The sequence below is a fragment of the Dermacentor andersoni genome, chromosome 6, assembly GCF_023375885.2.
Source record: "Dermacentor andersoni chromosome 6, qqDerAnde1_hic_scaffold, whole genome shotgun sequence".
Taxonomy (NCBI): domain Eukaryota; kingdom Metazoa; phylum Arthropoda; class Arachnida; order Ixodida; family Ixodidae; genus Dermacentor; species Dermacentor andersoni.
This window is the reverse complement of record NC_092819.1, coordinates 102,918,294-102,933,260: the sequence shown is the minus strand read 5'-3', so window position 1 is coordinate 102,933,260 and position 14,967 is coordinate 102,918,294. Positions and strand designations below refer to the sequence as shown.

Genomic DNA, 14,967 nt, shown 5'->3' with positions numbered 1-14,967 from the left:
TAACTTTACGTCACGGCACTCCTGTATAACGAAGGATTAATTACGTCCGGGCTGAAGTCTTATATTTCGCACTTACTGTGAGCGCGTGTACAACGAAGACCATATACAACGACTAAATTTAGGCTGAGTTCTCGCTTTACAACGAATGCCACGTACGTAGCGGTTCCACCACTGCCCTCCGCGAACGCCCCTAAGTTGCAGTCTGCGCTAGCTCTAACCGCAGCGACAGCGGCGCACTTGACGAGCGTGCCGATGTCGGCAACCGTTACAGTCCGGCTGCACTGCTCCAGGAATCGCTCAATTCGTTCGCTGCTTGTTGTTACACATCGGGGCTTGCGACGTCTGACGAAAACGTCGCGGTTGACGGCGACGTAATGATGTAGTCGTAACCAACGACAATGACGTCTTCAAAGCCATACATTGCGGGAACGATGCGAATGTCATCGAAGGTAGCAGTGATGAAGAGCCTGTAAACTAAGCAAGGATTTGATGGCAAAGTAAGGGATAGCGGCATTCCTCGCTCTGCACCCTGCGCCACCTCTCGCGTTTTGCCGCGGAAGGTGCCGTGAACTTCGATGCACTAAGGCCGGCTGCAGTCGCATTTCATGGAAAAAAATTACGGCAGAGCCCATCTCAATATGACTGTCGACGGTAATGCGATTAGCATTCGAGCAACGAAGCTATACACGCCGTAATGACGAAGTCAAGTTTGTCTGAAATTTGTGGTCGTTATTCTGGAAGGACATCCGATGAAACGACAAGGCGGTGTGACGACGACGGCACGATGACGATGGAATGACGATGTTGAAACGAGGACAACGGTATAACGACCTCAGCGTGTACCACACCACAGATCTTTGCGAGACTTCATTGAAAGGAACAAGCTACATGTGTACATACGAGATCCCTCGCCGTTTTAAACCGAAGGGCAAAGTTTCGAATTAAAAGGTTATTGGACAAAGTATCATAATTACGACCAACTGGATAGCTCACACCTAGTCTGGTTTCCGGCTCATCAGGGCCACTCGGTCAGCCCCAATGGCTGCAATCCTAACGAGCAAGCTCACTCTGCTGTGCGAGGTCTCACATGCCGCGCATCAGATCAGGAACTGCTCCAGGAAGACTGCGGCTCCTACAAAGACCCACTTACTACTTTTCACGAGATCACCTCACACTATAGGGACGGCAGGAGGTTTTTTCCTCCCCCCCATCAGAAGCTCAACCGAGCTCAGGCAGTCACATTAAGAATGATTCAAACTAAATCTTATCCCACACCTTTTGTGCTTAACAAAATTGACCAGGATTTTCCCGCGGAATGTAAAAGTTGTGGACACACTCCGTGTCTATTTGATCATATGTTCTGGCTGTGCCCCAACCAAAGGGCTTCGGATCTCAACAGTGAGGAGGACTGGAGTCGGCTCATATCCAGCGAAGTCATACAAGATCAACTCCTGGCCGTCCGGAGAGCTCACGACATCGGGAAAGCCTTTGGCCTACCGGTGCCTACGTGGGCGGAGCCACCGACTTAGCCTGGGGTCTTGTGCCCTCGGACCCTAGTTTCTCTGGACTAAAATAAAGTTCTTGCCATGCCATGCCATGGACAAAGTATGACAATGAATACTATGCAATAAGTTGTACACAAGCACCACACCTATAAACAAATCATTTCCACAGTAAGTAGGGAATAAAAAACATTGATTAGGTCAATGGAGCCTCATTTTAGTTCCGCACTCTCTCTCTCTAATATGCAAAATATGATCATTGTTGACTATGACTAAAAATTTAAAAATAACGAAATGTTCAACAACGGTTACAAAATAATACACTTAAAAATGAAAGTAGGGCCTGTCGTTGCTGGAGGTGAGTTGCCTTTGTCGTAACCAAGGGAAAAAGAGAAATACTGCTAAAGTTGAAATCTTGACTGCTTGCAAAAAACCCCAACTTCACTCACTTTAAACTATCGAGCCACAAATGCAATAAATAACGGAGTCTCGTCCTGAAACCTACAGCACAGAGTCAACGTTTCGACAAGCTGGTTGGTCTGACGAACCGAAATTCCCCTTATCTAAACGATGAATATACACCCTATAGGCTCCGTGCTAAATATGCCCTTGTTCGCGCACAAAATACAAGACAGACTGCAGGATAAGCGACCGATCATGCGGGTTGGCTGTGACAATGCCCTTGTCACTAACGTCTAGATAAGCCGTATACCCTTTCCCCAGCAGCACAGGGCGCCGCTGACATGAAGACCCTCACGATGCACCGTGAGAAGCGCGATACACTATCATCCACACTCGTGTGTGTACCTGTAGTGTACTAATACGCTGGATGTGTGGCTACAGCGATAACCGTTCACTGAGTTCAATCCTAGAGAATGCATGCCTCTTACAGAGTGTTATGGAATTCCCCTGAGTCTCTATGGGGTCTCTTCGGCGTTTCACCGACCAACCGGGTACACAGGTCAGGCAACGTTCAGCCGGATACAGTGGAAACCAGAGTCCTTCTGGTCAGGCCTATCAAGGTCACTCGGCATACGAAAATCATTTGCGCAGTGGCATGCCAAACAGTTATGTATACGTTGTCATCACGACAACCATTCAAACGTTCAAGAGTCGCGAAACGGTCATCCAGTTAAGAAAAATTGTCCCGCTCTGACGTCAGTGACTCTGCTGCGGCGTTGGCTTCACTCGGCTTATCGGTGTGCGTCCCCTGCATCCTGTCGCTTTTGGGAACAGTCGGAAAGCGACCGCACAAAGCGATTACGGTCGCTCCGATAATGCGCGCCATTAAAGGGATTAATCGGGTCGAAGCGATTGGTGGTATTGCTCGGGAGAGCAACAGTGTCGTCGTGTCGATCTGGAATCTCGCGACCAACTGCGCGTTACAGTATCTGAGAAAACTACGGCACTTCCGCCTGTATATCCTATATTGTTATTATGTAATGTTAGAAAATATATTATTTGATTTGAAACACAAATACGCGGAGGATACTGGAACAGAACAGACACGCAAGCAATAGCAACCTGTAGCATCGGAGCAATGTTGTAGCTGTTCAATAGAAAGCAAAGCTGGCCAGCTCGAAAAAAGACAGATGAACGTAACAAAACAAAATACAAATATAAGTTGAATCGCCCTGACGCAAGGATCATATATAAAGTTAAAGTAAGGCGCATTGACCGGCGCGACATCTACAATTTGCACAAAAAGTAATGAAAGCTAGTTCTTACTGCCTTGTCCTTCGCTTACGCGAAACATCGGATTAACGGAACACTTTCCCTTTTTTTCTTTTTTTTTGCTTTCCTGTTTCATTTAGTTTCATGTAATGCACGGCTCACAGCCTACGTGGTAATAAACCAATGTCAATATGAAATTCGTTAGATGGTGCTTAGAATAAACAAGATAAATAATGGTCAATTAAGAGAGAGGAGCAAGGAAACGCCGCGGTCCTTTATAGCCGACTATGAACGCATTGTATAACTGAAACTACACCAAAGAGGGCGACTCTCACGGCGCGTATATAGAATGCACGCCAGTCATCGTTGTCGATGCTTCGCGACTGCTACTTTTCTTTTCTGTTCATTAAAGCATGCTCACTCATTAGAGACGTTCGATCCATTTCTCTGTGTATTCATCTGTCTTAGCGGCCTATCAAGAGATATTGGCTGGAAAAAAATTAAGCAAGGAAAGCTATCTTAAACTAAGTTGACGACAGTACAAAGACCGCAGACAGTCATATGAAGGGGAAAACTTCCAAGAATTTAATTAGGAGACTCGCCCTGAGGTCGGGCCGCTTGTTCACATTGGTTAGCTGCTCTCAGGGACAGCGCACGGTTCATTGGGGATTCCGCGGGGAGTTCCCGCACAGATATCCTCGAGCACAGCAGACAGACAGACAGAGAGAGAGAGAGAGAGAGCAATAAAAGACAGGAAAGGCAGGGAGGTTAACCAGACGCACGTCCGATTTGCTACCCAAGCAGTACAGCTAGTGTGAGAAGTCTCTGGAAAGGCAGTTTCAGTATGGGTTGGCACAAGTGCCCGTATAGATGTATCGTTATGCTCTATCTGTGCATGCGTGCGTGCGTGCGTGTTATTCTAGCTGCTGTTACGTTTCGCCTACAACGCGCGGTAATGCCGGCGCGGATGCAACGGACGCCGGGGCTTCGTTCAAAGCGGCGGACATTTTGGGCCGTTCGACGCCGCCGCAACGCCTCCCCGCCAAGCGTGTCCAGGCGTGTTTCAGTGCCACGTGTCTTCGTATGTGCGTGTGTGTGTGTGTGCCCACGCTTGTCAAAGCGCGGCAGCCGGGGAGCGGAGCTCGCCAAGTGAGGTGCCAGGAGGTCTGTCCGTCGGCGGGTTGGCGATGCGTCACTACACTCGGTTCAGCATGTCTCTCGGCTCGACCGTGCGCGCCGTCGTGGGCTCATGCTCCGCCGTCGCGTGGGCTCATCCCGTGACCTTCCTTCTGGCCCGCGACGCCGAGAGTATAAGAGCAGCTGCCCCCGGACGCCAGGAGAGAGGCTCCGATTTGTACTGTTGAGTTACGTGCTCTCCCGTCTCTCCACTTCGGTCGAACTGACCGGCCGCTCTTTTGCTATGTTAGAATAAACAAGTTGTTCTGTTACCAGCCTTCTCTTGCTTTGCCGGGACCTTCGGATGCTTCCAGTGCCCCAGGCCGCCAGGCCAACGCTACCCTTGGGGCTTGCGACCCATTCGCAATAACGGGCGTCAGCACCGAGTCCCCAACAACTCGTGCCAGCGGTGCGATTCCAACAACTGGTTGCCAGCGGTGAGATCGCGACAACGGAGGCCAGCAGCAAAGAGATGCGGTTGACTGTATGCTGAGCAGCACAACGACCATCCGGGAGCAGTGCAACGAGCCCTGTGTGATGACTGGTTGCCTGCAGCGGAACGACTGCGCTGAAGTCTTGGCTGCGAGGTTTGGTGAGTGCGGGACTTTCTTCTTCTGAGTTTTGCCAGGCTTTTGTTAGTGTCAGAAACAGAGCTGGTAATTGTGGTTGTCGTTGCTGCCGGGTTAGTTCGCGGCAAGACAATAGTAGGCAGTAGAGAAAGCAGCATTCAGAGCAGCCATGGATTTGAAGTCGTTGCGCAAACCGAAATTGCTGGAGCTTGCAAGAGAGTTGGGTCTGGATGTCTCAGACAAACTCAGAAAACCAGAACTGCTAAGGGCTATTCTTGAGTTAGAAGCTGAGGATGATGAGCTGTCGGAATGCCTTGAGACCATTGAGGAGAGGGAGACGGCAAAAAGACAGGAGCGCGAACTTAAAGAGCAAAAAGAGAAACAGGAGCGCGAACTTAATGAACAGAAAGAGAAAGATGAGCGTGAACGAAAAGAACAGAAAGAAAAAGAAGAGCGCGAACACGCTTTGGCAATGAAGCGTCTCGAGGTAGAGATGGAACGCGCTCGTAATGGAAGTCAGGCACACGGTGCAGGAGAACGAGTATTGTTCAAAATGACTGACCTGATGCGGCCGTTTAAGCTTGGAGAGGACATTGGTTTGTTCCTGGTTAACTTTGAGCGAACGTGCGAGAAGCAGGGGTTCTCTCGGGAAACGTGGCCACAGCGCTTGCTCACTTTGCTACCCGGCGAGGCGGCCGACGTAGTCGCTCGCTTGAATAGAGAGGAGGCAGAGGATTTCGACAAAGTGAAATCGAGTCTGCTAAAAAAGTACCGGCTGTCAGCGGAGGCGTTCCGTCGGAAGTTTCGGGAAAACGAGAAAGGCAGAAGTGAGTCATATACAGAGTTTGCGTACAGGCTTATGTCAAACATGCAGGAGTGGCTCAAAGAAGAGAAAGCGTTTGGTGACCACGAGAAAGTTCTGCAGTGTTTCGGGCTAGAACAGTTTTATAGTCGGTTACCTGAGAACGTGCGGTACTGGGTCTTGGATAGGCCAGACGTTAGTACGGTGGCTCGAGCCGCTGAGCTAGCCGAGGAGTTTGTGACGCGTCGGGCTCGTGGAGCTAAGGACGGTCAAAAGGGTGAATTTGGCTCCAAGTTTGAGAGGCCAAAGTTCACGCCCATAGAGCAAAGGGGGACACACGTAGTTCGGACGCGAGTGAAAGCAGTCCGACCGAACGTACGGAAACGGCGGCAACCGAAGCAGAACGCAGAAAGCGGTTCGAGACGAGGCAAGCGCGCGTTTGTTATACGTGCCAGAAGCCGGGTCACTTTTCGGCGCAGTGTCCAGAAACAAAAACAAAAGTCGTGTTTTTGTCTTTATGCAGCACTGACGAGAACATGAAGCTTCTCGAGCCTTACATGCGAGACCTCCTCGTGAACGGGAAAGAGTGCCGAGTGCTTCGCGATTCCGCAGCTACAATGGATGTAGTTCACCCCTCTTACGTAGAACCCGATATGTTCACGGGCGAGTGCGCATGGATCAAGCAAGCAGTGGAAGCTCATAGCGTGTGTCTGCCGGTAGCAAAGGTGCTTATTGAAGGACCTTTCGGAGCACTTGAGACGGAGGCCGCAGTGTCATCTATGCTGCCCCCCCCCAGTACCCGTACTTATTTTCAAACAGGTCCGATCACCTCCTGCGCGAGAAGGGGCTTTTGTTTGGTGAGGCTAGCGTTCAGGCCTTAACCAGATCGAAGGTTCGGGAGCTCGCTGCAAAGGCGGTAGTTGCGGGGCCGACGTTGTTGAACGATGAGAAAGGGTCAGAGGCACAGCAAGCTGGTATTCAGAGCACGCCCGAACTGAATAAAATTGAGCCTGTAGCGTTAAAGGCACCAGATACTGGAGAGGAAAATCCCGACACGGGCAGGTTAGAAGAGCTGTCTCCAGATTTGCTCATCGCGCCTACGTCAGACGGACTTAACAGGTTGCTAAAAGTCAGCCGGTCGGCTTTGATAACCGAGCAAAAGAAGGATGGCAGCCTAGAAAACATACGCTGCATTGTCAAGGAAGGTATCGCCAAGAAAAATGCTCGCTTTGTGGAAAGAGGTGGGGTCCTGTACCGGAAGTATCTAGACCGCAGGGGAGTGGAGTTCGATCAGCTGATCGTGCCTCAATGCTATCGTCAGGATCTGTTGCGCTTGTCGCATGGGGGTTCGTGGTCCGGACACCTAGGAGTTAAGAAAACTAAGGACCGTCTCTTGCAAGAGTACTATTGGCCAGGGTGTTTTCGGGACGCAGACCACTTTGTGAAGACATGCGACACCTGTCAGCGGGTGGGCAAGCCAGGGGACAAATCGAGGGCGCCGTTGAAGTTGGTACCTATCATTACGGAGCCTTTTACACGGCTCGTTATTGATACAGTGGGACCTCTGCCGGTAACAGCCACGGGGTACCGACACATTTTGACTGTGATCTGCCCAGCGACAAAGTTCCTTGAAGCAGTGCCGCTTAAAGAACTCAGCTCAGTTGAGATAGTCAATGCACTACTGTCCATATTTGCGCGAGTTGGTTTTCCTGCAGAAATCCAGTCAGATCAGGGTACAGTGTTTACTAGCGCTTTGACGACAGCCTTTCTCGAAAGGTGCGGGGTAAAGCTGTTACACAGCTCAGTGCACCACCCCCAGTCGAATTCCGTTGAGAAGCTCCACTCCGTCATGAAGCGCGTGTTGAGAGCATTGTGTTTTGAACATCAAACTGACTGGGAGCTGTGTCTGCCTGGAGTGATGTTTGCATTAAGGACCGCGCCGCATGCGGCTACGGGGTTTTCGCCAGCTGAGCTGGTGTACGGTCGCTCGCTGCGATCTCCGCTTCGCATGCTTCGAGAATCATGGGAAGGCAGGGGCGACGACCCAGTCGTGGTAGAGTACGTGCTTAAGCTCCTCGAACGCTTAAGAAGGGCACAGGAGTTGTCAGGTGAAGCAATGGCAGAGGCCCAGCAGAGGGCCAAGGTTTATTATGATCGGACAGCCAGGGCCCGTCGTTTTGAGGTGGGCGATGAGGTCATGATATTGCGCACATCGCTAAAGAACAAACTCGACGTGCAGTGGGAAGGCCCAGCACGAATTGTTCAAAAACTGTCGGACGTTAACTACGTGGTGAGTCTGCCAGGAAAGCGGAAAGCACAGCAAGTTTACCACTGTAATCTGCTCAAACCCTATAAGCAACGGGAAGCAGTGGTGTGCATGATGGTAAACGTTCCCGAAGAGCTTCCGGTCGAGCTTCCGGGACTAGGCTCAGTGACGAACAGGAAAGACACCGATCAAGTCATTAGTGACTTAATAAGTAAAGCATCGCTGTCGCCTGAGCAGAAAACCGAACTACACCAGCTCTTACAAGAGTTTCAAGGTCTGTTCTCTGAGAGGCCTGGTAGGACTTCTGTCCTTACTCATGACATAGAACTTACCTCCCCAGAGCCAGTACGATCCAAGGCGTACCGGGTGTCACCCCGCCAGAGCGATATTATGGAGGCTGAGGTAAAGAAAATGCTACAGCTCGGTGTTATTGAAGCGGGTGAGAGTGATTATACCTCCCCTTTGATTTTAGTTGAGGTACCGGGCAAGGAACCTCGTCCTTGCGTCGACTACCGCAGGCTTAATTCCATCACTAAGGATCAAATTTATCCGATCCCTAACATCGAGGAGCGCCTTGAGAGAGTGAGTAGCGCTCAGTTTATTTCCACCCTAGATCTTGTCAGGGGTTATTGGCAGGTTCCACTTACAGAAGAGGCTAGTAGGTATGCGGCGTTCATTTCTCCAATGGGGACATTCCGTCCTAAAGTTTTGAGTTTTGGTTTGAAGAACGCGCCATACTGCTTTTCAAGCCTCATGGATAAAGTGTTGCGGGGACAGCAAGAATTCGCTTTACCGTATCTAGACGACGTAGCGATATTCTCCGCATCCTGGCCTGAGCATATGGCGCACTTGCGGGCAGTGCTAACCCGCCTGCGCGATGCGGGCTTGACAGTCAAGGCTCCCAAGTGCCAGTTAGCACAGGCCGAGGTTGTCTACCTCGGACACGTGATTGGTCGGGGTCGTCGCCGCCCCTCTGAAATAAAGGTGGCCGCTGTGCGAGACTTCCCGCAACCGCGCACGAAGACCGATATTCGGTCGTTCTTAGGTGTCGCCGGCTACTATCAGAGGTACATCCCCAGGTACTCTGATATCGCGGCTCCCCTAACGGATGCTCTAAGAAAGACAGAGCCGCAAACAGTCGTCTGGGACGAGACAAAGGAAAGAGCTTTTAGCGCCCTAAAGAGCGCCTTAACAAGCCAGCCTGTGCTACGATCGCCCGACTACACAAAAGGGTTCGTTGTTCAGTGTGATGCTAGTGAGCGAGGCATGGGCGTTGTACTGTGCCAACGGGAAAATGGAGAAGTAGAACACCCCGTCCTGTATGCTAGTCGTAAGCTGACGAGTCGTGAGCAGGCGTATAGCGCCACCGAGAAAGAGTGTGCGTGTATCGTGTGGGCCGTTCAGAAATTGTCATGTTACCTAGCTGGCTCGAGGTTTATCATTGAAACGGATCACTGCCCTCTCCAATGGCTGCAGACCATCTCTCCCAAAAATGGCCGCCTCCTGCGCTGGAGCCTCGCTTTGCAACAATATTCCTTTGGGGTGCGTTACAAAAAGGGGAGTCTCAACGGTAACGCCGATGGCTTAAGTCGAAGCCCCTAACGTGGGAATCAGCCTCAAAATTGCTTGTTACTGATGTTTTTCTTCCTGAGGCAGGATTTTTAACTTATTGCTTTTGTGTAGTGTTTCAAAGTGATGATGTGCTTTCTAGTGCAATTTTCCGATTTGTGGACGCGTTCTGAGTGCTGCTAAACTACTGTAAGGAACTAGGCAGCAGTATAAAAGGGGAAAGAGCCTGGCAGGGCTTAGTGAGGGTTGTGCCGTGCTTGCTGACTGAGCGGTTGACTTTCAGGCGTGGTTCTAACGCTTGCCGGAAACGAGAACAAAAATGTCAACTCTCCAGAAGTCACTTTGCAGTGTCCTGTGTGAACCTGAACGTGAGAACGAGGCCTTCTCTGTGCGCTGCGCTCAAGAAACGCCAAAGGACGCCCGACTTCGGTTATGAGCATCATCGAGCGACATCCCTCCGGACAGCGGATGCAGTCCCCTGACCATCGGGATCTCCTTCCCCCGGCGGGGCGGTCTGTTACGTTTCGCCTACAACGCGCGGTAATGCCGGCGCGGATGCAACGGACGCCGGGGCTTCGTTCAAAGCGGCGGACATTTTGGGCCGTTCGACGCCGCCGCAACGCCTCCCCGCCAAGCGTGTCCAGGCGTGTTTCAGTGCCACGTGTCTTCGTATGTGCGTGTGTGTGTGTGTGCCCACGCTTGTCAAAGCGCGGCAGCCGGGGAGCGGAGCTCGCCAAGTGAGGTGCCAGGAGGTCTGTCCGTCGGCGGGTTGGCGATGCGTCACTACACTCGGTTCAGCATGTCTCTCGGCTCGACCGTGCGCGCCGTCGTGGGCTCATGCTCCGCCGTCGCGTGGGCTCATCCCGTGACCTTCCTTCTGGCCCGCGACGCCGAGAGTATAAGAGCAGCTGCCCCCGGACGCCAGGAGAGAGGCTCCGATTTGTACTGTTGAGTTACGTGCTCTCCCGTCTCTCCACTTCGGTCGAACTGACCGGCCGCTCTTTTGCTATGTTAGAATAAACAAGTTGTTCTGTTACCAGTCTTCTCTTGCTTTGCCGGGACCTTCGGATGCTTCCAGTGCCCCAGGCCGCCAGGCCAACGCTACCCTTGGGGCTTGCGACCCATTCGCAATAACGGGCGTCAGCACCGAGTCCCCAACAACTCGTGCCAGCGGTGCGATTCCAACACTGCATGCTATTGTGATTGCATACGTCTTCCCGCGGATTACTTGGGCAGGCCCACTTTGCACGTTGCCCGAAAGGGCAAGTAGCAATGAAGTCATGTCCAGCTAGCAGAAATTCTGATATTTGCAGCAGTTTTGAAATAATTGCCCCCCCCCCCCCCCCCAATGCACTGCGAAACAAATTGGTATTGAGCTTAACGTTTTCCTAAATAGCCTCCGTTGCTCTACGTCGTACACATCTATTGGTGTACAATATCAACATATCTCGTAGCTCTTTTCAGAGTGCGTTTAAGTACGTCTAAATACCTATCTTGAGAGCTTACTGTGGAGATAACGCATAATAAACGAATGCCCAACACAGCTTCCAAAAAGTGGGTTTCGTATCTGAAACTGTCAAAAGAGTTGCACCTTGCCTTGTTACAATGGTTTCGTCGGTTCCGACTTTGTATTATCTTATCTACCACGGCTTTGCGGGGTATGTTCACCTCGGCTGCGTGAAAACGCTTTATGAAGCAATTTCCGGCCTGTTATCTAAGCAACATCAGAAAAGGCACGTTGCTAAGTGTCCTTCCCGACTGAGCTCTTCGCAAGCGAATCGAAAATAAACGCGAAATAAAGTTCCGAGTATACTCGTAAATAAAAAAAAAATAGCTTTGGTATAGACGTTATGGGTATGATTTTTATGCAGCTTAGAAGAGTGACAAAATTTTAAAGTGCCTCTATTGTTTCCATTGTCATGTCACACGGCCTTGCGCGATAACAGGGCTGTACAGCTCGCGATATGATATTCGCAGGAACTATTCAAACACGCTGCAAATACTGCAGCTGCGAGCGAAGCGCCGAGTTGTCTTCATTATCAGATAACGCGTCAAGGTATGCTGCGTCGCTTTTTTTTTTTTCAATCACTCTTATCATCTAAAGAAACGCCATCAGCTGTACCGACATGGGTGCAACCACAATTAAGTGCTCGAAATGTCGCGCGAACTCTGACGTTATAATGCTAGTGCAGTGTGCGTGAAACAAAAGTTTGTTGTCGCGTTCAGTGTCCAATGCGCGAGCCAACCGAATAATAAACGGAACAACGAGACAAGGTCGAAATCGAACGTTGGAGCAAGAAACAGCGCTTCCGTGGCGTCATCTGTCGCAGGGTTTAGAAGGCTCTGTCGCGGGTAAACCTCTCTGCACCTTCGGGCTGCACGGCGGGGCAGAGGGACAAAAATAGCTTTCGTAGAAAGCCGCCCTTCGTGTCACCGAAGGCAGGTTCCAGCTCACACGGCGAGACAGCCTGTGGCGAGAGTTATAGGAGGTCGTGAATGCCGGCACGTTTGGGCGGCGGCGGCGGGCGCCGGATGCCTCGTCATCGAGTCTCCTGCGTGCAAATCGGCGTGTTCACGTGATAACGACGGATCAGCTTTTTATTGCCGCCCAAGTGAGGGCACGCCGACGCACGCGCTCTCCGTTCAGTCGTGTGTCTGTGTCATCGCTTGCAAGTGGTGCGGGTGCTCTTTCTCTCGAGCGCGAGGCCTCGTTACGGCAGCAGTCGCAGTCCCCGCAGTGCTTCCCCAGCACCCGAAGAGGACCTGCAGCAGACGTGTGCTATGCCTTCCCGTCGCTTCGCTCCGCTGGTCTACGAGGCATTGCTGCGCGAGCAGCGCAAGTGTTTCTAATCGTACGTGTTCCCGCTCCTATACGTTGCTTTTTTTTTTATCAGTTCGTTGATTCATCTATATATGCGCCGGCGCTGCGGCCTGCGCGGCTTGCATAAGGCACAGGTGCGCGCGCAACGTGACGGCTGCGTGCGATCGACGGAAGGTGCCGTGAATTTGACACGCGACCGCAACGGCGCAACACCCCCGCGAGAAACTTGCACGACTGCAATAATCGACTCGCCGCTGGCACTCTTCCCAAGGTGAGAGAGCGGTGGACTACTGGGAGCGAGGGCAGGACAGGCAAGCAGAGAGACGCACGACGGCAGTTACAGCGCGTGTACGACACGCGTCCCAGCTTTTATTTCCGAAAGATAACGCGGGAGGTGGTCTAAGTAGAGGAAGACGTTGAGGAAGGACAGCGGCAATGTCGGCTTCCGGTTCCGCCGCTGCAAAACAGCCTCAGGGGCCGCCCGACAACCTGCTCTACGTGTTCGTTATCAGCCGACACGGCCAGCGGACTCCCATCATGCGCTGCCAGAACCTGCCGAACAGCGAACCCGTCGACTACGGCCAACTCACCGCGAAAGGTCGGGAGCAGACCTTCATTCTGGGCGAGCTGCTGCGGGACCGCTACAAGGCATTTCTGGAGGCCTCGGACACTCGGGCCTCGGACGGTCAGGTAGTGGCCACGCACGTCGCCTTGGATCGGTGCCGGGACAGCCTGAAGGAGACCTTGCGTGGCCTGGGTGTGCCCACGGCTGCGACCAGCGCCGACCCAACACGGTACGACGTCCCCTTTTTAGGCAGCGTGAACGACAACATCGACAAGGCGCTCAAGGGGCCCGGTCGAGGCGACTTCAAGACGCTGGGAGACCTGGTCGCCTTCGTCGCCAAGAAGACCGGGGCGCCGTGGCGGAACGACAGGGACAAGTTCCTCGTCCTGGACAGCCTAGTCACTCACGTGCTCAACGGCAACCCTGTGCCGGACTGGGCCGAGCCTATGTGGGAGGACTTGATGTGGGCGGACCGGACGGTGTTCACGCAGTTGCTCGTGGGTTACGAGCGGCCGTTCGCGTCCTACGTGCTGGGGCGGGTGCTGGACACCCTCTCGGACAAATTCGAGAAGCGCGTCGAGCGTCCCGACAGGATGCACGTGTTCTCCATGTCCGACACGAGCGTGTTTTCGGCTCTCAAGCTTCTGGATGGATCGCACGACGTCCGGCCGTGCTTCTGCGCCAGCATCTTGATCGAGGTGTACGGGGATGGCCCCACGGAACGCGTGCGAGTGTTGTACCGCGCCCAAGAAGAGCCTTATCTGGTCTCTATGGACAAGATAGAGAACCCGTGTGAGCTGAGCAAGTTTATGGAATTTCTACGTGACGTTCTAAAAACGCCTTAGAAGCAAATTGTGTTGAGAAAGCCTTTTAGTCTGTTTGTGGCCGAAGAAAAAGAATCACTGTGCCATTTCTAATGTTCTTAGCTGCGCCTGCTGTATGTTTTGTTGAACTCGTTGCGCGTTGTCATGTTGAAACTCAAGTGCCTGTAAAACATGCGAAGTTGCTGCGTGCGTGCGCGGCGTAGATGAACTATTAGTCATGGGGACAATAAACATTAAATGTAAATATTCTGCCGACCCATGAAGCTATGCTACGAAGTCTCCTCTCAGCATGTGTCATAGCACGACAGCTTCTCGTTCTTCTGCCGCCGCCTTTACCAAACGACGTGCTTTTCGATACCCGGGCGGCTTGCAGGCAAGTGGCGCTGTGCTCGGGCGCCTCGCCGCCTTCTTGCGGGCACGATGCATTCGGTGACGCTAAAGTCCCGAGATATTTCTCGTTCTTTTCTTTTCACTTTAGGAGACCCGACAGCCTCAACTTGGAGAGCGAAGAGGATGTCGCGCTGTCACTATCAACGTCAATTCAAATGGTTGCGAAGTCGAGGCTGAAATGCGGTTCCGTGCGATCGAAGCGCGACTACACCTCGCGGGGCAAAACACTAGCTGATGAATATTGTGTATCAAACACGCCACCAACGGAAACATTTGAAAAAGTACAGACAATGCCATTACAATAGGAGAATGTGAAGTCGCACGCTGTTTGACTTCGTCCACGAATGATTATGAGTATGAAACTGCATCCTGAGGTCTTTTTGCTCGTGGTATAATGAACTATAGCTCGTGGCGATGCATACTGAGATATGCCGAGATTTAACACTGTAATGTCGGCAAAACTCGCTTATGCGTAGCCATAAAAAGTGGCAATATATGTAGTACTAACCATACAATATTACACCAGTATATTTTTCAAGTGTCTTTCCCCTAAAGAATACGTTTTAGCTATGTTTTCAGCGCCAGAGAAAAACTACAAGTGGCACGCATGCTGTCTTATGTTAGTGAAGGTTAAAGTGAGGTTTTTGTGAATTATTTCAATCTACTGTTGATATCTTAACAACAAAATAACTGATGAGCGTTGGTACTAATACATGCATGTGCTACTCAGCTCAATAGAGAGTTTTAGAATAGGGGCCCCAATATTTTGGGGCCCCAAAGAGCTTTGCGGGTGTTAGCGTTGGGGCACG

The 14,967-nt window shown here is 51.7% G+C and overlaps 1 protein-coding gene across 1 annotated transcript; it reads left to right on the top strand.

The window, feature by feature from the left end:
• The first annotated feature begins 11,943 nt into the window (after positions 1–11,943).
• On the top strand, positions 11,944–14,014 carry LOC126522674 (testicular acid phosphatase-like). Its single transcript, XM_050171448.3, has one exon. The coding sequence runs from the start codon at positions 12,815–12,817 to the stop codon at positions 13,787–13,789; it is 975 nt and encodes a 324-aa protein (XP_050027405.2). The 5' UTR covers positions 11,944–12,814; the 3' UTR covers positions 13,790–14,014.
• Positions 14,015–14,967: the final 953 nt, after the last annotated feature.

Excerpts from the sequence above, each read along its gene's own strand:
- LOC126522674 (XM_050171448.3), top strand. The coding sequence starts at position 12,815 with ATGTCGGCTTCCGGTTCCGCCGCTGCAAAACAGCCTCAGGGGCCGCCC.